This window comes from Oncorhynchus gorbuscha, linkage group LG02, assembly GCF_021184085.1.
Source record: "Oncorhynchus gorbuscha isolate QuinsamMale2020 ecotype Even-year linkage group LG02, OgorEven_v1.0, whole genome shotgun sequence".
Classification (NCBI taxonomy): domain Eukaryota; kingdom Metazoa; phylum Chordata; class Actinopteri; order Salmoniformes; family Salmonidae; genus Oncorhynchus; species Oncorhynchus gorbuscha.
Window position 1 is genome coordinate 37085999 of NC_060174.1, and position 25330 is coordinate 37111328.

Below are 25330 nucleotides of genomic sequence, written 5' to 3' on the forward strand. Positions count from 1 at the left end.
AGTCCTAAACTTTCGAGTTGTAAAATTTTGAGTCCAAAACAAGTCATAATGTGCTCTTCACCAAATGTAATACCATTTCATATTTTTAACAAGAGTAATAGTATATTACATTTCCGCAAATCATGGATGCTTTTAAAAATATGTATATATTTATTACTTTATATTTATGTATATTTATGTATATATTTATGTTATATTTCCATGGAAATACATGGGTAGCCATGAGAAAGAACCCCCCCCAATAGTGATCGACTATCGAGGATCGCAATCGGGCTATGTAGGCTTGTACACAATCGCCCAACTTTATTAACACACACACACTGTGTCCCACCTGGACACAGTGTGTAACATCAGTATGATTTAGGCTACCAACTGCCTAGCCAGTTGTAGCTCAATCTTTGGTGCAATGATCACGTTCCCGCACTGACTGTCTGTGTGGAGGCTCATTGATTTAACGTTACGTTAGCCTACATTATACACTATTAAAGGAATAAATTATATAGCTGTCGGCTATATTAGCCACGACTTACCGTTCTTTGTGCAGCTTCAAATGTCGAACAAAGTTGGAAATTGTTGCACCTCCGTCTGTAATTTTCTTTCCGCATGTTTTGCAAGTTGCAATCCGTTTTTTGTTGAGACAGCGTCGTCTTTATATCCCATAATAATAATCTTCATCTTTCCAAGGGCTCAGTCTGAATTCACCCGCTGATGTTCCTCTGCCCTGCCACTCACAACTTTTTCTCAGCTGGCACAATTTGATTGGCTGCTGTCTGATTCAAACTGTAATCCGTTAAATGAAGAGTTAATGAGCTGCACACTTTTTTAATAGCATCATTTTTTATATCTGGGCTTGGGGAGGGTATCAATCAGGTCGAGTCATAAGGCTCCAGTCCAAGTCATTGGTTTTAAAGTCAGTCGAGCTGCAAGTCATCATATTTGTGACTCGAGTCTGACTCGAGTCCAAGTCATGTGACTCGAGTCCACACCTCTGGCTTGTAGTGTCATACAAGAAGACTTGAGGTTGTAATTGCTGCAAAAAGATTATTTATTATATTGTCAAGTTAGCAGAGTGACCGCTCTAACAATGGAAGTACATTTTCTAGATGGTTGAAGGCAGGAGATATCAGGTGGGACTATTTTGCCAATGAGAGGGCAGATATACGTGAACAACAGGCACAACGAAGTTTGAGCTACTCCAGGAAGTGACGTTGCAGGCTAACCGGGGTACTGCAGGATGCAACTAAATTATCCTGGTAACTTCTGTGTGCAATTTGAAAATAATCGGTTCAAGGACATACTGTATATCTGGTATAATAGAATCATTTATTGGTACCATAATTGTCTTGGATTTGTTTGTTCTTGATATATGCAAAGATTGACCACAAATCTGTTGTTCTGTGTCACGTTCGTCATAACGAGGAGACCAAGGCGCAGCGTGATAAGAATACATTCTTCTTTTATTACACGAAGAACACTAAACAAACTTACAAAACAACAAAACGAACGTGACGCTATAAGACACGAGTGCTGACAGGCAACTACACATAGACAATCACTCACAAAACCAAAATGGAAAATGGCAACCTAAATAGGATCCCCAGTCAGAGACAATGATAAACAGCTGCCTCTGATTGGGAACCAAAAAAAATATAGATATACAAAAACCCTAGACAGGACAAAAACACACATACCCACCCTCGTCACACCCTGACCTGACCAAAATAATATATAAAACATAAATAACTAAGATCAGGGCATGACAGTACCGGGCATCTACCCTCGGTGGCGGCTCTGGTTATGGACGCCGCCCCCCTTCTTTACACTGAGTCTGCTTTTGTAGCACTGACCCGTGGATCATCGCCGGAGGCTCTGGACTGCGGATCCTCGCCGTAGGCCCTGGGCTGTGAACCCTCGCTGTGTGGACCGTCGCTGGAGACCCCGGACTGGGGACCGTCGCTGGAGACCCCGGGCTGGGTACCGTCGCTGGAGACCCCGGGCTGGGGACCGTCTCTGGAGACCCCGGGCTGGGGACTATCGCTGGAGGTTCCGGACTGTGGCCCATCGTTGGAGGTTCCGGACTGTGGCCCGTCGTTGGAGGTTCCAGTCTGTGAACTGTTGCCGGATGCTCTGGACTGGGTACTGTCGCCGGACGCTCTGGACTGGGTACTGTCGCCGGACGCTCTGGACTGGGTACTGTCGCCGGACGCTCTGGACTGGGTACTGTCGTCGGACCCTCTGGACTGCCGAGGCGCACTGTAGGCCTGGTGCGTGGTGCCGGCACTGGTGGTACCGGGCTGGCTACACGCACCTCAGGGCGAGTGCGGGGAGGAGGAACAGGGCGTACCCTCACATCCAGGTCTCCAACCTGACTTATGCATCTCTTCATGTGCCACCCCCAAAACAATTATTGGGGCTGCCTCTCGGGCTTCCGTGCACCCTCACATCCTCACCGTTCCTCTATTCTCCGGTATTTCTCCTCATAGTATCGCCGTTCCACTTTCGTTGCCTCTATCTCCTCCTTAGGACAATGATACTCCCCCGGCTGGGTCCAGCGTCCTGCTCTATCTAATATCTCCTCCCAGGTCCATTTCCCGCTGTTCCTGTTTTTCACGCTGCTTGGTCCTGGTTTGGTGGGTTATTCTTTGTCATGTTCGTCATAACGAGAAGACCAAGGTGCAGCGTGACAAGAATACATTCCTATTTTATTACACGAAGAACACTAAACAAACTAACTAAACGAACGTGCCCTATAAGACATGAGTGCTGACAAGCAACTACACATAGACAATAACCCACAAAACCAAAATGGTAAATGGCAACCTAAATAGGATCCTCAATCAGAGACAACGATAAACAGCTGCATCTGATTGGGAACCAATTCAGGCCACCATAGACCTAAATTGCCTAGACATACAAATAAAACATAGATTTCCAAAAACCCTAGACAGGACAAAAACACACATACCAACCCTCGTCACACCCTGACCTGACGAAAAGAATACATAAAACATAGATAACTAAGGTCAAGGCGTGACATTCTGCCCCTGAACAAGGCAGTTAACCTACTGTTCCTTGGCCGTCATTGAAAATAAGAATTTGTTCTTACTTGCCTAGTTAAATAAAGGTACAAATAAAAACACGTTTTTAAAAAGATTGCCATTTTTCCATTCCACGATGATGGGGGATTCTGTTTTCTGCTCACAATGCCTGCAGTACCTCGGTGGTCCTTGAACTCTGTGGCATCAATGAGAGGGGGCAGTTGTTCTCCACTCGCCAGCATCTCCACTGAGTACTTTCTTTTCCCTCTCTGTTCCTCTTTTTACAGCTCTTGAACGAGTAACCTAGAACAATGTGAGTCTCAGGAATAACAATATAGTTTGGTCACATGTCGAGCAATTTTTTAAAACTAATATAGGCATGTTTGAGGAGAGATGTAGGTGACCTTGCTCTGGCTTGCTGAATATAAATTAGGCTACAGCATTGGCAGTGAGCTGGTGGGGAAGTTTGAATGGCAAGAGCGTGGTGTGATCACATTGGCAAGTGGTGATGAATTGATAGTCTACATTACTGCACTGAGGCATTGCAAACATACAAAACAGGCAGAGAGAAACAGATTAATTCATTCTAGCAACGCACTTGTCAGTGTGCGGCCAGTCAGTGGCAGAACACATGTCCCAGAGAACACTTTCTATTGGTCAACAGCCTATTTTGGCATGCAAAACCCCCACATAAATCAAACTTGTTCCAAATAAATATTTGACGGATTGCAGCAGGATGATATTTTGCAATTGGTGTGAAAGTCATACAATGCAAAACTCGTCATACCAGCTGTATTTCTGCTTTAACGGTGAACACCTCAGATACACATGAAAACATGAAATGACCCTAAGAATCGATAGAACATCACTCAGAGATGCACAAAAACGACATAACATTCAAAATGGGTGAATCTTTCCTTTAAAAAGCGAAGAAAAAAAGTCATGGCCAAATCAATCAATAACAGACATGAGTGTACGTGCGTGTGCATGGTGCTATTTTATGAATGAGCTGTCCAGCCTTGTACTGCCGATGCAGATGTGTATGTGTCCTTATTCACTCTAAACAGCTTAGTGAGATAGTCATGTGTATTGGATGACACGCTTCACTGCAACGTGGACACAAAAATAAGGATATCCTAAATTCCCTCTTTGGTGTGGAATTGTAGTGCACAATGGAATATTGAGAGGAAAAACCCCAACTCCTCTTCTTTCGATGACCAATGACTGTACACACACCCAATCCACATTACAGATGTTTTCCATTTTGTGCCGTATGTTAAAGGCCCAAAAACGTGACATTTCTGTGTTTTATATTTCCACACTATGAGTACTGTGAAATTGGGACAATTATGATAATGCCTTTTAGTGCAAGAACTGTTTGAAAAGACCACCTGCAATTTCAGGCAGTTTTGGTGGAATAGAGTTTTGGCCTACCTGGTGACATCTCTGGAAATAACAGCAAATGTTCTGTTTTCCTGTTCCCCACTCAGACCACTCCCAGACAGGACTAGTAAAGTGATTGCTAGAGAAATTGTTCTTTGCCAAGAAGCTATCATTGTTTTTGTTTGTTTTTTTACCATAAAAACAGCTACATTGGACATTTACATTTCAGTTAATCTACTGAATGTTTTGAATTGAAATGGAAATGGACCCCAAACCTGAGTAGTGTCTTTATAGTGTTCTTTACTCAGCTGCTTAGTGGTTGAAAACTGTTGGATAGAAACAATCCTTAACTAACAATGCACAGTATACGTAGGATCTAGTTGGTTACAGGAAATGGCCTGGGGAAAATGGTCTGATCCTGTAAAGAGAAATGCTCTGTACGATATGCTGTTTTGGATAAAAGGAGTGTTTTTTTTGTTGCTGTGTTGGAAGTACAGTAGAGATGGAATAGTGCTTTCTACCCAAAGGTGCCTAATGCACTACTGTATCCACCTAAATCTTCCACTTGGAAACACACACACACACACACACACACACACACACACACACACACACACACACACACACACACACACACACACACACACACACACACACACACACACACACACACACACACACACACACACACACACACACACACACACACACACACACACACACACGCGCGGCAGTGTGCTTCAGCTTTCATCTCTCACCTCCATTATTAAACATCTCTATTCACATGAGTGTTACATCACCCAATCACAGAGTTCTCTTTATTTCCATAACTGTCTTTAGCATGCTCTCTCTCTCACTGCCTCTCTTTTTTCTCTCCCCTCCTTCTCTGATGCATCCTGGCCTCTCCACTCTTCTCTTCCTCTCTAACTATCGCTCTTGCCTCCTGGCCCCTCTCTCTTTATCTCTCTCTCTATCACTCTCTCTCTCAAACTCTCCACCTCTGCCCTTTCCTCAAAATTTAATTGAATTTTATTTGCATGAAATACATTTAAATGTGTTTTTGATACTAGTTGAATGACATGGACTCTCTCTCTGTCTGTCTCCAGGCGAACCTGAAGAAGTTTATGGAGTATGTTCAACAGAGGAACATTGAGAAGGTGTCCAAATTCCTGGAGAAAGGTCTGGACCCCAACTTCCACGACCCTGAATCGGGAGGTGAGGAGCCTGTTGCATCTCCTTTATAACCGTTGCGTAAATTTCACACTAAGTATCTGCCATGTGCCATTTCTGAAAATAATACATACGTCATTTTTCATATAAATTTACATTTGGCGCACGCCATACATACACAGGTTTCCCGTTATAAACCTGTCATAAACCTGTGCGCACGTGAACGAGCATTATAACTCCGCCTGGAAAGCGCCCTCCAGCGTAGCCTAGTGGTTAGAGCGTTGGACTAGCAACCGGAAGGTTGCTAGTTCAAACCCCCGAGCTGACAAGGTACAAATCTGTCTTTCTGCCCCTGAACAGACAGTTAACCCACTGTTCCCAGGCCGTCATTGAAAATAAGAATAAATTCCTCATCTTATTTTTCCTCAACCCTTTTTCTCAACCCTTCAATCCGTGTCCGGGCCTGGTGAGGTTTCCCGTGTTGAGTCAAATTAAGCCACAAAAGATGAGAAAAGATGAGGAATTTATTCTGCAATTGTTATGAAAATAAATTGGAAATAACATACTATGTGTAATTATTATAGCCGATTTACGCTCTTCTCTGCATCTTGTTATTGTGTTTTTATGAATAAGCTTTTCATCATATCCACCTTTTGCACCAAAACATACTTGCCCGTTTGTAATACAACACTCACTAGAACATGTGCATACGCACGGTCTAAAGTTTGGGTGGAGGAAAGGAAATTCTCATGGCAATTGGGGTATATTTTGTAAGTACGCAACATTTAAATTAGGCCCCGGAAATGATGGAATCAAAGACACCTGCAGAGTTCATTTAGATCAAACAAAACAGTGTTAAAAAACCTGAATAAAAACATTGACTAGATGTAAAAAAGAAAAATGTCCCTGCAAATGTTAAGGATGGAAGGGGGCATGACTTAAAAAATGCCAGTGATAACTAATTTGCCTCTGCTAGTGTTAAAGAGAGGAAGAGATATATACAGAGACTTACAGACAGATACAGAGATATTATACAGACAAACTACTACAGACAGACAGATGGACAAACTGACACAGGAACAGACTGACACAGAAACTGACACAGAAACAGACAAACAGATACACAGATAGACGTAAACACTTAGACGAAAGTAAACACTTAGACGGGCAGATAGAGGTAGATAACAAGCTCGGCTGTGATTATTCTGGTTGGCTGCCTGCTGAGCGATTTCCGTCTAACCCTTTCTGCTCCATACCAATGCATGCTGGGTAAAGCTGGATTATTTCATGCTAATCTCCTCATGTTTATGCAAATGTTTATGCAGCCATTTGTTGAGAGCCTCCAGTGAGGTGACCTCAGAGCGAGAGAGAGAGAGAGAGAGAGAGAAAGAGAAAGAGAGAGAGAGAGAGAGAGAGAGAGAGAGAGAGAGAGAGAGAGAGAGAGAGAGAGAGAGAGAGAGACAGACAGACAGATTACCTTGAATGAACTACAGGACAAAATAAAAACCTTCCAACCCAAAAAGGCCTGTGGTGTTGATGGTATCCTCAATGAAATGATGAAGTATACAGACAACAAATTCCAATCGGCTATACTAAAACTCTTTAACATCATCCTTAGCTCTGGCATCTTCCCCAATATTTGTAACCAAGGACTGATCACCGCAATCCATAAAAGTGAAGACAAATTTGACCCCAATAACTACAGTGGGAAATGCGTCAACAGCAACCTTGGGAAAATCCTCTTCATTAACAGTAGATTCGTACATTTCCTCAGTGAAAACAATGTACTGAGCAAATGTCAAATTGTTTTTTTTAACCAAATTACTGTACGACGGACCACGTATTCACCCTGCACACCATCATTTATAAATAAACAAACCAAAACAAAGGCAAAGTCTTCTCATGCTTTGTTGATTTCAAAAAAAGCCTTTGACTCAATTTGGCATGAGCGTCTGTTATATAAATTGATGGAAAGTGGTGTTGGGGGAAAAACATACAACATTATAAAATGTCCACAAACAACAAGTGTGTGGTTAAAATAGGCAAAAAACACACACATTGCTTCCCACAGGGCTGTGGGGTGAGACAGGGATGCAGCTTAAGCCCCACCCTTTTCAACATATACAGTGAGGGAAAAAAGTATTTGATCCCCTGCTGATTTTGTACGTTTGCTCACTGACAAAGAAATTATCAGTCTATACTTTTAATGGTAGGTTTATTTGAACAGTGAGAGACAGAATAACAACAACAAAATCCAGAAAAAGGCATGTCAAAAATGTTATAAATTGATTTGCATTTTAATGAGGGAAATAAGTATTTGACCCCCTCTCAATCAGAAATATTTCTGGCTCCCATGTGTCTTTTATACAGGTAACGAGCTGAGATTAGGACCACACTCTTAACCTCTTGCTCCTACCTGACACGCAGGCGTCCCATCTAGACATCTGGAAATGCAAATGCACTACGCAAAATACTAATGGCACTCGTTAAACTCAAACGTTCATTACAATACACATGCAGGGTACTGAATTAAAGCTACACTCGTTGTGAATCCAGGCAACAAGTCAGATTTTTAAAATGCTTTTCGGCGAAAGCATGAGAAGCTATTATCTGATAGCATGTAACACCCCAAAAGACCCGCAGGGGACGTAAACAAAATAATTAGCATAGTCGGCGCTACACAAAACGCACAAATAAAATATAGAAACATTCATCTTCTTTGTTGGCACTCCTAGATGTCCCATAAACATCACTAGTGGGTCTTTTTTCGATTAAATCGGTCCATATATAGCCTAGATATCGATCTATGAAGACTGTGTGATCAACGAAAAAAATAGCGTTTTATAACGTAACGTCATTTTTTTAAATTAAAAAAGTAGACGAAAAACTTTCACAAAACACTTCTAAATACTTTTGTAATGCAACTTTAGGTATTAGTAAACGTTAATAAGCGATCAAATTGATCATGAGGCGATGTATATTCTATAGCTGTACGTCTGGAAATAATGTCCGGGTAAATCTCAGCCAAAATATCCGGTCGGAGACCAGAAAAACTGCGCTGCCTCGTGTCTGTTTGACCAAGAAACAAATCGTAGGCAAATGACAAGACTGTTGACATCGTGTGGAAGCTGTAGGTATTGCAACCTCGGCCCCATTTAATGTGGTTCACGTTTAACAATGGGTTGAAGTGGCGCATGGATATATTTTCCCATTTTCAGTGATCAGATTTTCCTGCACTTTTCAATGAAACGCACGTTCTGTTATAGTCACAGCTGTGATTTAACCAGTTTTATAAACGTCTGAGTGTTTTCTATCCACACATACTAATCATATGCATATACTATATTCCTGGCATGAGTAGCAGGGCGCTGAAATGTTGCGCGATTTTTAATTAACAGAATGTTCAAAAAAGTAGGGGGTAGGAGTAACAGGTTAAAGGGAGTGCTCCTAATCTCAGTTGCTTACCTGTATAAAATACACCTGTCCACAGAAGCAATCTATCAATCAGATTCCAAACTCTCCACCATGGCCAAGACCAAAGAGCTCTCCAAGGATGTCAGGGACAAGATTGTAGACCTACACAAGTAGGTCTACAAGTGGAATGGGCTACAAGACCATCGCCAAGCAGCTTGGTGAGAAGGTGACAACAGTTGGTGCGATTATTTGAAAATGGAAGAAACACAAAAGAACTGTCAATGTCCCCCGGCCTGGGGCTCCATGCAAGATCTCACCTCGTGGAGAAATGCAAAAATTACCTCCGTGTACAACGTAAAACACCAAATAATGCATGCAGAGCAGAATTAGGCTGATATCCGCTAATTATCAAAATCCATAAAAGAGCCATTACATTCTACAACCACCTAAAAGGAATAACAAAGCCATCACATACAGCGAGATGAACCCGGAGAAGAGTCCCCTAAGCAAGCTGGTCCTGGGGCTCTATTGACAAACACAAATAGACCCCACAGAGCCCCAGGACAGCAACACAATTAGACCCAACCAAATCATGAGAAAACAAAATATACGTAATTGCATTGGAAAGAATTAACAGAAAAACTGAGCAAACTGTAATGCAATTTGGTCCTAAACAAAGAATACACAGTGGCAGAATACCTGACCACCGTGACTGACCCAAAACTTAAGGAAGGATTTGACTTTGTACAGACTCAGTGAGCATGTGGACCTCTGACAGTCTCTATGGGTGTGCCACAGGGGTTCAATTCTCGTGCCGACTCTCTTTTCTGTGTCAATGATGTTGCTCTTGCTGCTGGTGATTCTCTGATCCACCTCTTCACAGACGAATTGCAAAAATCTTTGAAGCTGGAGACTCACATCTCCCTCACTAGCTTTTAAGCACCAGCTGTCAGAGCATTTTACAGGTCACTGCACCTGTACTTAGCCTATCTGTAAACAGCCCATCTATCTACCTACCTCATCCCCATACGGGTATTTATTTATTTATTTATTTTTCTCCTTTGCACCCCAGTATCTCTACTTGCACATTCCTCTTCTGTACATCTACCATTCCAGCGTTTAATTTCTATATTGTAATTACTTCGCCACCATGGCCTATTTATTTCCTTAACTTACCTCATTTGCACTCACTGTATATAGACTTTTTGTTTTATTTTGTTCTACTGTATTATTGACTGTATGTTTTGTTTATTCCATGTGTAAATCTGTTGTATGTGTCAAATTGCTACGCTTGATCTTGGCCAGGTCGCAGTTGCAAATGAGAACTTGTTCTCAACTAGCCTACCTGGTTAAATAAAGGTGAAATAAAACAATTATAATTAAAAGCATAGCCTTGCTATTGAGAAAGACCGCTGTAGGCAGACCTGGCTCTCAAGAGAAAACAGGCAGGCACACTGCCCACAAAATGAGGTGGAAACTGAGCTGCACATCCTAACCTCCTGCCAAATGTTCTGACCATATTAGAGACATATATTTCCCTCGGATTACACAGATCCACAAAGAATTCGAAAACAAACCAGATTTTGATCAACTCCCATATCTACTGGTTGAAATATTACAGCGTGCCATCACAGCAGCAAGATCAGTGACCTGTTGCCACAAGAAAAGGGCAACCAGTGAGGAACAAACACAATTGTAAATACAACCCATATTTATGTTTATTTTCCCTTTTATACGTTAACCATTTGCACGTCATTACAACACTGTATGTATGCATAATCAACATTTGCTTTGGAACTTCTGTGACTGTAATGTTTACTGTCATTTTTATTATTTATTTAACTTTTATATACTATCTACTTCACTTGCTTTGGAAATGTTAACATATGTTTCCCATGCCAGTAAAGCCCCGTGAATTAGAGAGAGAGAGAGAGAGAGAGAGAGAGAGAGAGAGAGAGAGAGAGAGAGAGAACGGAAAATACATTTTGTTAATTTTGTTTGAAATGCTAGTTTCGTTGTCTGTGTGTGCACGTGTTTTTGAATATACTAAACCAGAGTTTCCCAAATTCGGTCCTCAGGCACCAAGATGTGCACGTTTTGGTTTTTGCCCTAACACTACACATCTTATTCAAATGATCAATGCCAGATGATTAGCTGATTATTTGGTTCAGCTGTGTAGTGCTAGGGCAAAAATCAAAACGTGCACCCCTTGGGGCCTGAGGACCAAGTTTGGGAAACCCTGTACTAAACCCACAGTTCGTCCCATGCACTTTCTTTGATGAAGAGGTGTATTTGATGAAGAAATGTAAAAAATATATTACATTAATTGCTTCTTAGTGTTTTGTTGCATCTTCATCAAATCAAACAAACAAACAAACAAACAAACAAACAAACAAACAAACAAACAAACAAACAAACAAACAAACAAACAAACAAACAAACAAACAAACAAACAAACAAACAAACAAACAAACAAACACACACACACACACACACACACACACACACACACACACACACACACACACACACACACACACACACACACACACACACACACACACACACACACACACACACACACACAGACTGTTTGCTAACTCGGACACTCTTATCTGTCTCTGTCTGGTTTTTATAAATACCAACTCCATCATGTTTTTCACACAAAGTAATTTCACTGACGAGGCAATCAAAGGCACGATATTTGTCTTCTTAAATGAATCACTTGAAAGGCATGAGAGTGGATTCATCTGGAAAAGGAAATAGTTTTTCCCTCATCACTCTAATCAAAGTCATTTAAAAGGGGAAGGTCTTCTTAACCAAATGTTTTGATTTATTTGTATACAACTAATTGCTTTCTCAAGCACAGAATAGGGATTCTGTAGTCATTGTTATTCTTTATTTTTGCTATATTACAAGTTAACCCCATACGGTCGATGTCCGCACCCCCGCAAAATCTATTCAACTTTTTTTTGTTCCCCATAGAAATCCACCACATCCATCTATGTTGCACTTCCGCATCTAAAATTGTCTGTAGCATCAGAACGGTTTGGTTTACAAACTAGTATGACCCCTCTACGGAAAGATGAGACTCCCACGAACACGCTCTTGACACAAGACTCGTCTGAAGGTCCACCGGGACCAGTTGAAAAAATGGATGGAAGTATATATGGAGACTGTTCAGTGCCAAAAATAAGAGTTTAAATACATGTATCTCACAATCTCGACAAAGCATTTCTATATGGACCTCGCTTTGTGCACGGGGGCATTCTCATGATGAAACAGGAAAGGGCCATTCCCAAACTGTTGCCACAAAGTTGGAAGCACAGAATCATCTAGAAAGTCATTGTATGTTGTAGCGTTAAGATTGTTCTTCACTCAAACTAATAAGAGGCCCGGCCCAAACCATGAAAAACAGCCCCAGATCATTATTCCTCCTTCACCAAACTTTACAGTTGGCACTGTGCATTGGGGCAGGTAGCATTCTCCTGTCCATCAGCTGGTGAAGCGTGATTCATCACTCCAGAGAACGCATTTCCACTGCTCCAGAGTGGCCGCTGAGAAGCTGTCGCTCCTAGACGTTTCTACTTCACAATAAAAGCACTTACACTTCAGCAAGGTCATTCTAATGCCAACGTTTGACTATGGAGATTGTGTGGCTGTGTGCTCGGGTTCTATATACCTGTCAGCAACAAGTATAGCTGAAAAAAGCCAAATCCACTCATTTGAAGGGTTGTCCACATATTTCTGTATATATAGTGTAGCTTTGTAGAAATCATTTGGAAGCAAGGGATGATTAGGTGGCCATAATGTAATGATTGCCAGGTTGAGTACTGGGATTAACACCTCTATTCTAGTGTTAGTCTGATAGTTTCATGTGATATGGGATCTACAGGGACTTCATTTGAAGGATGGAGGAAAGCACCAAATAGACATTTATTCATCAACTGGTATGAGAAGGACAGCATTTACTAAATCAGAATGAGATATGATGAGATTAATGGGATATGATGAGATTAAAAACATGATTCCAATCTAATGGAACCTAATCTGAGGTCATCCATAGGGTGGGAGGGTTAATGTATGGACATTTACACTCCACTGCATTCCTCTACCATACTGCATTTGAATGTCAACCCTAATGAAAAACACATGCTTCTGTCTCAGTACCGTCCACAATGTAAACTGGAAAGCTTCCCTGTTGCATATTAAACAGGGTTCCTCTCTCCCCCTGTGTGCTGTAGAATGTCCTCTGACCATGGCATCTCAGCTGGAGGGCTGTGCAGACCTCATCAAGGTGCTGAAGGGTGGAGGAGCTCACCTGGACTTCAGGACCCAAGACGGCATCACTGCCCTGCACAAGGCTGTCCGTACCAAGAACCATACAGCGCTCATAGTGAGTACACACAGACGGGCATGGGCATGTACTCAGTGAATGGATGTGTCATCACTGAATGGCTCTGACATGACTCGTATAACTGTTCTCATCTTGAGATCTATAGCTGTAGCGGAGAGAAGCCCGTCATCTTGATGGACCATGACCCTCTTCTTGATCTACATGAGTGCGGCAGCCGATGATAGGAAATGTAGATGACACAAAGGAAACATAGTGTTTTCATACATGGGTTTTAATAGGTCCTGTTGGACTTGTTTCTGTGAGTGTGGATGTGTGTGAGTTCTCTAGCTCTTTCTCTCACTTTCTCTCTCTCCTCTTTTCTCTCTCTCACTCTCTGCCAGACGTTGCTGGACCTGGGTGCGTCTCCTGACTATAAGGACAGTCGAGGGTTAAGTCCGCTCTATCACAGCTCTATGGTAGGAGGAGACCCCTACTGCTGTGAACTACTGCTCCACGACCACGCTCAGGTGGGCTGTGTGGACGAGAACGGATGGCAGGAGATACACCAGGTGAACACACACACATACAGAGGGCGAATGCTCTTCCCAGACATGGACACTACTGTAGACTGAGACTGTGAAATTGTGAGGAAACCTTTCCGATGGTTTTATGAGGAAGAAAATGTAGGGGACGAGCAACGAGGGAGACGTACAATATTAATTTCCTAATTTGATGGGGCACAAATGCACTGCAGACTTAATAAGGTTTTATATGGAGGGAATGGGAGTAGCACTACAAGGCTTGATGAAACCCTGCAGACCCTGTCATTATATAAACCTTAAAGTACTGGAACACAAGAACTGTTAACAGTACTGTGTCCACAGTGTTCCATTGTACCCACTGCTCTCTCTTCTCCTCTCCTCTTCACACCAGCATGTCTGGGGACCTCCATGGTTACCCCACACTCCTGCCTTGTTCTCCCCCACCAACAGCCTCTGTTTCTGGGGTAGCATGGTGCCGTCACCACACAATTCAATGAAGGGTTAGTCTGGAGGCTTGGAGACCTACAGTATAATCAGGATAAACTGACAGGCTGTTGGTAAGAGAATGAAAGAGAGAGATGACAATGGAGTATGAGAGAAAGAGTAAGTGTTTGAGAAAGGAACTCTTACCCATTTTGAATTGGGGGAGATGAAGCTGACACTAAATCTGAGCCTACAGGCCAGCTTTCCAGAGCTCTCCATTACTATATGACAATATACTCTATATGTTACCTTCCCTCTGTCCTCCATGACGTTAGAATGTATTGTGTGTGTGTGTGTGTGTCTGTCTGTGTGTCTGTCTGTCTGTCTGTCTGTCTGTCTGTGTATGAATAATGGGAAACACAAATGAAGAGTGATAATAAAAATTACCATGTGTGCTGCTGGAACACACAGATAAGACAAAACAAAAGAGAGAGGGAACAATTAATATAGTGCCTGTGTGGGATAGAGAAATAGAGAAGAGAATAGAGAAGAGAAATGGGTTGTCTCAAATATCACACAATTTATGATACCACAATCACCCAAAATATCTTAATAACCCAAACTGGCATCCATGTGGCTCTAAGGCGGCCATCTTGTTTTGTCTCCCCGTAAAGGCGTGTCGTCATGGTCACGTTCAGCACTTGGAGCACCTGCTGTTTTACGGAGCTGACATGGCCGCCCAGAACGCCTCTGGAAACACCGCCCTGCACGTCTGTGCCCTCTACAACCAGGTAAGACACTGTATGGTGTGTGTTGTCAGATAAGTAGTGGTGAGTAAGAAGTGGTTTAGAAGGGTTTGACAAATGTCTGTGTGTGTTAAAGCTGTCTTTTCTAATGTTGCTTTCACTTTTCTAATGTTGCTTGCATTTTGGGGTGGCAGGTAGCCTAGCGGTTAGAGCTTTGGGCCAATAACCGAAAGGTTGTTGGATCAAATCCCTGAGTAGACAAGGTAAACATCTGTTGTTCTGCCCCTGAACAAGGCAGTTAACCCACTGTTCCCTGGTAGGACATTGTTGTAAATAAACATTCTTAATTGACTTCCCTAGTTAAATAAAGGTTACAAGTTACCTGGTCAATTCAGGCAGTGTACTGGTGCTAGGAGGGCGCTGAGTGGATGGACTGTCAGATTGAATGGAGACAATGTAAGAGTCATATTGATAGTAGCAAGCGATTTAGAGATGAGATTGATAGGCTCGAATGAAACATTGATTTCTGAGTTTGGGGACTGAGCCTTACGTTTCTAATTGAAAAGCGATGGCTCAGGTGTTGAGAGCAGAGCACTAGGGTTGTGGAGTTGTTTCCTGTACGGGCCATGTCGACTGAATATGGCTTTGTATAAAAGTGTTTTTGGAAAGATTTCTGTCTGGGAAATGTACACACACACTGTGATGTAACACTGTGTGACAGTGTGTAGATTCTGTGTCAGAATCCTGCTGTACTTTTAACCACTAAGTGAACAGCATGGGGCGGGTGTGTGTGTGTGTGTGTGTTAGAGTGAAACCTTCTCCGCTGACTATACTCATGTGCAATGACCTGTTTCCAAGGCTCTAGAACACTACAGTTTCTAGAGAGTGTGTACATGCACACACAAGTGTGTCTGAGAGGGTCGAGGAGAAGAACATCAATACTTCATCAAGGCTGTTTGTTACACATGCACGGCTGGAGAGAGAGGGAGGGGAGGAGGAGAGAGGAGGAGAAAGAAGGAAACTGTTGACATGTGCATTTAAAACTTAATAGGAAATTAGGGCTCATACAATCATGAATAAAATGGCATTAAGTGGCATATTTTAGGTGATCCAAAGGTCCTTAAGATTGGTTGCCTACCGTGTTACCTAAAACAACACCGATTTAATTCTCTGAGTTATGCTAATGAATATTCGTGGACAAATGGGAAAGTTAGGGGAAAAGGTGCTACTCCTCCCTTTCATAGACCCTGTGTCTCTGCAGGGTCCTATCGTCACAGACATGTTTCATCCCTCCAGTGTTTAGAGATGCAGGAGGCCACCGCTGAGCATATCGATCCCATGGACAGAACTTTTAAATGGGGCTTCAAGGAGTAAATGCAGGGACGGGGACGGAGGGGGGACAGGTGGTCTGGATGATTATCGAGGAATCAACACAGAGACACGAGCTCAGTGACATAGATTCATATGAGAGAGATACAGAGGGAAGGGATATGGAGAGCGGAGAGAGACAGAGAGAGAGAGAGAGAGAGAGGGAAAGAGAAAAGTAGAGAGCCATACAAAAGAGATAGGGAAGAAAAAAGGAGGATGAAAGAGAAGGACATGACAGGCAGGCAGCCTCCAGATTGATGAGTCAATAAAGAGACAGTCCCAGTCAGTCAATCAGTCAGTCAGAAGTAGACCGGTTAATGCCCCTACTCGAGGGGAGTGATTGAGCAGACACAACACCAGCTGAGAATGGGATAACAGGAATCTGAGGGAATGAGTGGAACCCAGGTGGAAAAGACATGGAGAAGGAACAGAATGGCGTCAGGAAGATTCTAAATGTGAAAAGGCACACCTACTCATCCAAGGATTTTCTTTATTTTTACTATTTTCTACATTGTAGAATAATATTGGACATTAAAACTATGAAATAACACATATGGAATCATGTAGTAACCCAAACATTTAAACAAATTAAAATATATTTTATCTTTGAGATTCTTCAAAATAATCACCCTTTGCCTTGACGACAGATTTGCACATTCTTGGCATTCTCTCAAACAGTTTCATGAGGTAGTCAAGTTAATTTGGGGAGTTGATTTCGTCCTTCTGTAGCTCAGTTGGTAGAGCATGGCGCTTGTAACGCCAGGGTAGTGGGTTCGATCCCCGGGACCACCCATACGTAGAATGTATGCACACATGACTGTAAGTCGCTTTGGATAAAAGCGTCTGCTAAATGACATATATTATATTATTATATTAATACATTTGAGCCAATCAGTTGTGTTGTGACGAGGTAGGGGGGATACAGATGATAGCCCTATTTGGTAAAAGACCAAGTCCACGTTATGGGAAGAACAGCTCAAATAAGCAAAGAGAAACAACAGTCCATCATTACCTTAAGATATGGTCAGTCCATCTGGAAAATGTAAAGAACTTTAAAAGTTTCTTCAAGTGTAGTCGCGAAAACCATCAAGAGCTATGATGAAACTGGTTTTCATGAGGACCGCCACAGGAATGGAAGACCCAGAGGTAACGCTGCTGCAGACAATAAGTTCATTAGTTTCCAGCCTCAGAAATTGCAGCCCAAATAAATTATTCACAGAGTTCAAGTAACAGACACATCTCAACATCAACTGTTCAGAGGAGACTGCGTGAATCAGGCCTTCATGGTCGAATTTCTGCAAGGAAACCACTACTAAAGGACACCAATAAGAAGAAGAGACTTTGGGCCAAGAAACACGAGAAATGGACATTCCACAGGTGGAAATATGTCCTTTGGTCTGATGAGTCCAAATTTGAGATTTTTTGTTCCAACCTCTGTGTCTGTGTGAGACGGCGAGTAGGTGAATGGATGGTCTATGCATGTGTGGTTCCCCATGTGTGGTTCCCAACTGGTGACACTGTCAGTGATTTATTTAGAATTTAAGGCACACTTTATAAGCATGGCTACAGCCGCATTCTGCAGAGATACACCATCCCATATGGTTTTCTCTTAGTGGGACTACCATTTGTTTTTCAACAGGACAATAACCCAACACACCTCCAGGCTGTGTAAGGGCTGCATCAGATGACCTGGTCTCCGCAATCACCCAACCTCAACCAAATTGAGATGGTTTGGGATGAGTTGGACCGCAGAGTGAAGGAAAGGCAGCCAACAAAGCAGCCAACAAGCATATTTGGGAACTCCTTCAAGACAGTTGGAAAAGCATTCCAAGTGAAGCTGATTGAGAGAATGCCAAGTGTGTGCAAAGCTGTCATCAAGACAAAGGGTGGCTACTTTGAAGAATCTAAAATATGAAATATGTTTCGATTTGTTAAACACATTTTTTGGTTACTACATTATTTCATAGTTTTGATGTCTTCACTGTTATTCTACAATGTAGAAAATTGTGAAAAGAAAAACCCTTGAATGAGTAGGTGTTCAAACTTTTGACTGGTGCTGTATATTGTGGTAAAGAAACGTGGTGACGAAGTCTGCTGGATGCTTAAATGTTTCCTATAATATGACTAGTGCTGTGAGTAGGGAGAGGGATGTCCCTCTCTACAATTGGTCTCCTGGAGTGTTTGTGTTTGTGTGTGTATGTGTGTGTGTGTTTTTGTGAAAGCAGTTGATGCATAGGTTATCCCCCATTCCAATTAAAAAGAGCATGCACGCAGAAAGACACACTCACGGAGGGTCAAAATTGGCGAGAGATACTGAACAACCTCTCTTTCTTTCTCTCCATCACGTTCTTTCTGTTTTTACACTCGTCCCTCTCTCCCTTCTCTTATTCTCTCACTCCTGTCTCATGCATGTCACCCTCCTTAATGGATATTTTCTCATTCTCTGTAGATTATTCTGCTAGAGTCTCATGCCTAATGGACAACAGACACAGCCCTCCTCAATATGTATTAACCACCCTAGCTAATTCACCGTCAGAGCCTTTATGTGGTACAGCTACAATTATGCTTCTCACCTTGAAGTGTAAACCAGAAGAGACGTTTAAATGAGAGAAAGAATGAGTGTTTTTTGTGTGCAAATTTTACAGGCGACATCCTCAGGGGTTCAACTCTATAGGTTTTTAGCTATATTAGCGTACTAGCATTAACATGATGTGATTACGGGGCTATTACAGGAGAGGCAATGCATTATTGAACAGCCTTGTTAGGTAGAGGATGTTCTGCTGACTTCTTATGTCTACCTCTGCTTACCTTAAAAATACACACACACTGGAGGCAGACACACGCACACGGAGGCAGACACACACACTGGAGGCAGACACACGCACACGGAGGCAGACACACACACTGGAGGCAGACACACGCACACGGAGGCAGACACGCACACACAGACACACACACACACATGGAGGCAGACACACACACACACACACGGAGGCAGACACACACACGGAGGCAGACACACACACACGGAGGCAGACACACACACACACAGAGGCAGAGACACAGACACAGAGGCAGACACACACACAGACACAGACACACACACGGAGACAGGCACATGCACAACTCAATGCAGGGTCACACTGCTTTCATGTAGTTTGTCACCAAAAGAAGGCTCTACAGCACTCTTACTATAGGTTCCTGTGAGATCAATGTAATTTGAACAGAGATGTGCGTTCCTGTGTGTGTGTGTGCGTGTGTGCATGCGTGATAATGACTCAATAGGGTCCAGGGAGAGAGCATGTTTGGTTAAGAAGATCAATCATAGAGCTGTTAATTCTACTCTGTGTTTTTAAATTAAATATCGATCTATACCCTGTAAACACATAACCCTTCCGTTAACCCATGGATCCCCCTGAGAGAGGGAGAGGACTATACATTTACACACAGCACCAATGGCATAGCCTAATGACACACACATCCACAGCAACAGACACGCTATGTTCGGCTATGAATGGAGGGAGAGATTGGGGAAGAGGAGGGTGATGAGAATGCAGAGGAAGGGGAGTGGAAGGCTCTCTCTCTCTCTCTAACTCTGGTCAGTGTAATTAGCAGACTTAGCTCTATTGGGACCAATTAGAGAATAGAGCTGGCACTCAATGGGGCCTCATATATCTTTTGTGTGTGTGTGTGTGTGTGTGTGTGTGTGTGTGTGTGTGTGTGTGTGTGTGTGTGTGTGTGTGTGTGTGTGTGTGTGTGTGTGTGTGTGTGTGTGTGTGTGTGTGTGTGTGTGTGTGTGTGTGTGTGTGTGTGTGTGTGTGTGTGTGTGTGTGTGTGTGTGTGTGTGTTCATGTGCATGCTTGTGCGTGAGTGCGCTGATGAATTGCCCAGCTATATGCAACCAAAATCCTAACATTTTACAACTGATCGTAAAAAAAATATAAAAGAAAATGCTCTCTTTCTCTTCCTCTTTCAGGATAGCTGTACCAGAGTTCTACTGTTTCGGGGAGTGAATAAAGAGATCAAGAACTACAACAGCCAGACGGCCTTTCAGGTGAGACTCTCCTTCCTTCTGCTGGCCTCTATCAGACATTATGTTCTAGCTATACAATAACCACATGCCGTAAGGAAAACTTTATATGACTTAATATGGGAGAAGGTTTCAGAAACTCTTGGAGGTCAAGGGAGGTGGACGTCAAAGATAATGTATTAATAATTGTTCTGCCATAACTACATGGCTTGAAAGCAACTCCACTTGAAACACTGTTTCTGTACTCTGGCCTGCTTCTGTGGCAAGATGTGTGATTAAGCCTGTGTCAAATTGACATTGACACAGATTTCCTCAACACATCAAAGTTAATTTGTTTGTACAGAGGGATAGCTGGCTCCACACAGCGCCAGCACATGCACACACATTTGCCCACATACACGTGCACACGCTCACACAGTGCCAGAAATCAGAAACACACACTGCTATCAGACATCTGTTACAAGCAGCCTTTTAATGAAGGATTACTAATGTGTGAAATATGAATCAGAGAGAGAGAGAGAGAGAGAGAGAGAGAGAGAGAGAGAGAGAGAGAGAGAGAGAGAGCAAACAAAAGGATAACAAATTACAATATAATTTTGTTAATTTTGTTTGAAATGCTAGTTTTGTTGTGTCTGTGAGAGAGCGAGAGAGAGAGTAGTAGTGGCCAATGAGAGAGAGAGCGAGAGAGAGAGCGCAGTAGTGGCCAATAAGAGAGAGAGAGCGGAGAGAGAGAGCGCAGTAGTGGAGAGAGAGTGCAGTAGGGAGAGGGAGCACAGTAGTGGAGAGAGAGTGCAGTAGTGGAGAGAGAGCACAGTAGGGAGAGAGAGTGCAGTAGGGAGAGGGAGCACAGTAGTGGAGAGAGAGCACAGTAGGGAGAGAGCGCAGTAGTGGAGAGAGTGCAGTAGTGGAGAGAGAGTGCAGTAGTGGAGAGAGAGCACAGTAGGGAGAGAGAGAGCGCAGTAGTGGAGAGAGAGTGCAGTAGTGGAGAGAGAGCACAGTAGGGAGAGAGAGAGTGCAGTAGTGGAGAGAGAATGCAGTAGTGGAGAGAGAGCACAGTAGGGAGAGAGAGAGCGCAGTAGTGGAGAGAGAGTGCAGTAGGGAGAGAGAGAGCACAGTAGGGAGAGAGAGAGCACAGTAGGGAGGGAGGGAGGGAGATGTGGATGGAATGTGTTCCCCTGTTGCCTGTTAGCTGTTAGAGTAGATGTAGCATACATCTGATAATTGGTTCCCAACATGTATTTTCTTGAAACAACAGAGGCTAAGGTTTATTCCAGACAGACGCAAAGACTGAGACAGCAGGTTTCAACAGGGTTCTGTTCTCCCCCATGAGAATGGCAGTTTCCTATGGGAGCCCTGTTTTACGGAACACTTGTGTTGAGAAGCATGATACTAACCTGTTTTTGGGAATGGAACAAACACACAACATATGTGACTTACTCCTCTCCTTCCTTCCCTCCTTCTGCTCTCTTCCCCTTCCCTCCTCTCTCCTCCCTCTTTCCTCCTCCAGGTTGCTATTATAGCAGGAAACTTTGACCTGGCCGAAATCATTAAGATCCACAAAGTGTCAGACGTTGGTGAGTAGGCGACATGCCATGGGTACGTGGCTAACAGCATGTGGTCATTGGACGTTAATTAAGTAAATCTCACCTCCATAGTGGTGTGAGAGGGTAAGAGAGTCCTCAGCCAAGTGACTGAAGCACTCGTACTGTAGCCACTGTAATTACCCACTCTGTAATTATCCCTGATCATGTGCACTTTGTTGTGTGATTCAGTGTACTGGGAGTCAATATGCTACATGTGAAAATTCTGCCATCTAGTGTTTGACAGAAAGAATATCCCAGATTCCTAATTCAATGCAGTAAGATGTATGTACACATAAAGCTATGTAGCCTTGGTACTACCTCAGGGAATGTAGTAAGGGAAAGGGGGGTACCTAATCAGTTGTACAACTGAATGCATCAAACTGAAATGTCCATTTAACCCGGCCCCTGTACACATTGTTATGTTGATTTGACTAGCAATATGTTGTGTCACCCTCTCCCAGTGCCTTTCAGGGAGACCCCCTCCTACACTAACCGTAGACGTGTGTTGGTGGGAGGACTGCCCTCGCCCCGCTCCCTTCTGCGCTCCGCTAGCGACAACAACCTCAACGGGGAGAGCGTTCACGGTCTGGGGCAGGGCCTGCGGCAGGGTCACGGTCGACAGGGTCAGTCTCCTGTCCCCTCTCTGAGGAGCCTGCCTGCACTGGGACAACACCAACAACACGCCAGCCTGGGGGAGGTGAGTGAGTGAGTGAGTGAGTGAGTGAGTGAGTGAGTGAGTGAGTGAGTGAGTGAGTGAGTGAGTGAGTGAGTGAGTGAGTGAATGAGTGAGTGAGTGAGTGAGTGAGTGAGTGAGTGAGTGAGTGAGTGAGTGAGTGAGTGAGTGAGTGAGTGAGTGAGTGAGGTTTTTGCCCTAACACTACACATCTTATTCAAATGATCAAAGCTAGATGATTAGCTGATTATTAGATTCAGCTGTGTAGTGCTAGGGCAAAAATCAAAACGTGCACCCCTTGGGGTCCTGAGGACCGAGTTTGGGAAACACTGTACTAAAGAGAGAGAGAGGGAGAGAGAGCTTTGACTATGTACAGACTCAGTGAGCATTGATTTGGAGAAAGGTTGCCATAGGAAGACCTCGCTCTTAAGAGAAGACAGGCTATATGCACAAGAGAAGACAGGCTATGTGCCCACAAAATGAGGTGGAAACTGAGCTGCATTTTCTAACCTCCTGCTAAATGTATGACCATATTAGAGACACATATTTCCCTCAGATTACACAGACCCACAAATAATACAAAAATAGACCGGTGAGTGACGATTTGTGACCTGTTGTCAGGGAAGGGCAACCAGTGAAGAACAAACACCACTGTAAATACAACCCATGTTTATGTTGATTTTTTTCTCCTTTTTTAAAACTTTTTGCACATCATTACAACACTCTATAAAGACATAATATGACATTTGAAATGTCTTTATTCTTTTGGAACTTGTTTATTTGACTTTTTGTTTATCCATTTCACTTGCTTTTCCAATGTAAACATATGTTTCCATGCCACTAAAGACCCTTGAATTGAATGGCGAGAAAGCGAGTTTGTGTGTGTGTGTGTGTGTGTGTGTGTGTGTGTGTGTGTGTGTGTGTGTGTGTGTGTGTGTGTGTGTGTGTGTGTGTGTGTGTGTGTGTGTGTGTGTGTGTGTGTGTGTGTGTGTGTGTGTGTGTGTGTGTGTGTGTGTGTGTGTGTGTGCCTACGTGTGTGTGTGCCTACGTGTGTGTGTGTGCCTACGTGTGTGTGTGTGTGTGCGTGTGCCTACATGTGTGTGTGACAGTGTGTGTTCTGTATTCCAGACTCATCATGGAGAGGTGCCAGACAGCAGTCTCCAGAGCACAGGCAGCTCTCGCTCCTCCCACTCCCGCTCTCCCTCGCTACACAGTCACCTGCATGAGGGCGATCAGAGCGTCAGGAGGACACACGGACACGCTCTGGGACATGTCCATCGAGGACGCCTCAGGTGAGACGGACAATCAATCAATCATATATCGAATACCTTGGGGGACATTGAACTGTGCTGTTGTCTGTTCTAATAGGCCAGCTCCTCCTCTCTCCTCCTTGTCCTTGTCTCTCAAGTGTCTAACTCACAGAGTGGCAGGTAGCCTAGTGGTTAGAGCGTTGGGCCAGTAACTGAAAGGTTGCAAAATCAAATCCCTGAACCGACAAGGTAAAAATCTGTCCTTCTGCCTCTGAACAAGGCAGTTAACTCACTGTTTCTAGGCTGTCATTGAAAATAAAAACATGTTCTTAACTGGCTTGCCTGGTCAAATAAAGAATGGTTCACACTGTGATATGTGTTTGTCAGGGGGGTGCTGGTCAGCGGGCTGGCTACTATTCATTGTAAAGATGTCTAGTAGGGTGGTTTGCATAAGGAGCTGGACTGGAGACGTACATGAGCTACACTCAGATATCCAGTCCATGCTTGTGGAGTGCATTGGGATAAATTGAGCAGATTGCTGAGGTTTCTAAGTGTTTTATTGTGATCATGTGGCAGTACTAGGGTATTGACAAATTGACTATTAAAGTATATTGACAAATTGAACGTTTAAAGTATATTTCTGTTACGATTTTCCGTTAAAACGATGAGAAACTCATAAAATTCCACGTCAAATCCTATTGCGTGGTTTGACCACTAGGGAGAAATAAAGTTCTATCTCAGTCATACAGCAGGCGGCATCTGAAATGTTCTCACGAAGACAACCGTTAATTCACGTTGATTCGTGTTACTTCCGTTTGTTAGCGACTCACAACAAAACATTCAACTAGCCGAGTGATCACTGTTCTTTTCCCAGCATTCTTTTTGACTTTTTTCTCTCACTCAATTTCCATCCAACCGCTCCCTCTACACACGCGTGCTGTGCATTAGTCATTCAGAAATGACTGCCTATAAAACACAAACAAAACTGTAGACAAACTATATATATTCTTTGCTGAATCACGACAGCTTTATCACAAATTCAAAATGGTCTGGTTGATTAAAGTAGGGAAATATGTGTTGCAACCACGACTTTCAGTTTAGAATAATAAGTGCCCCTCTATTTGAGTATTTTTGGCGATTGGCCATAGTGTAGAATACAACACTTTAGAATACAACACTATATATACACTATATATACAAACGTATGTGGACAGGTGTATAAAATTGAGCACACAGGCATGCAATCTCCATAGACAAACATAATAGGCAGTAGAAAGGCCCTACTGAAGAGCTCAGTGACTTTCAACGTGGCTTCATCTTAGGATGCCACCTTTCCAAAAAGTCAGTTAATCAAATTCATGTCCTGCCAGAGCT

The 25330-nt window shown here is 43.1% G+C and overlaps 1 protein-coding gene across 1 annotated transcript in view; it reads left to right on the top strand.

Moving 5' to 3' along the window:
• Positions 1 to 25330, top strand: part of LOC123990122 (SH3 and multiple ankyrin repeat domains protein 3-like) — a 134930-nt gene that overhangs the window by 40583 nt on the left and 69017 nt on the right. The window contains exons 2-9 of the mRNA XM_046290752.1: positions 5528 to 5636; positions 13250 to 13401; positions 13743 to 13910; positions 14981 to 15097; positions 20397 to 20474; positions 21958 to 22024; positions 22495 to 22730; positions 23835 to 23998. Coding sequence (XP_046146708.1) covers positions 5528 to 5636; positions 13250 to 13401; positions 13743 to 13910; positions 14981 to 15097; positions 20397 to 20474; positions 21958 to 22024; positions 22495 to 22730; positions 23835 to 23998 — 1091 coding nt within the window. The remainder of the gene's footprint in view (positions 1 to 5527; positions 5637 to 13249; positions 13402 to 13742; positions 13911 to 14980; positions 15098 to 20396; positions 20475 to 21957; positions 22025 to 22494; positions 22731 to 23834; positions 23999 to 25330) is intronic.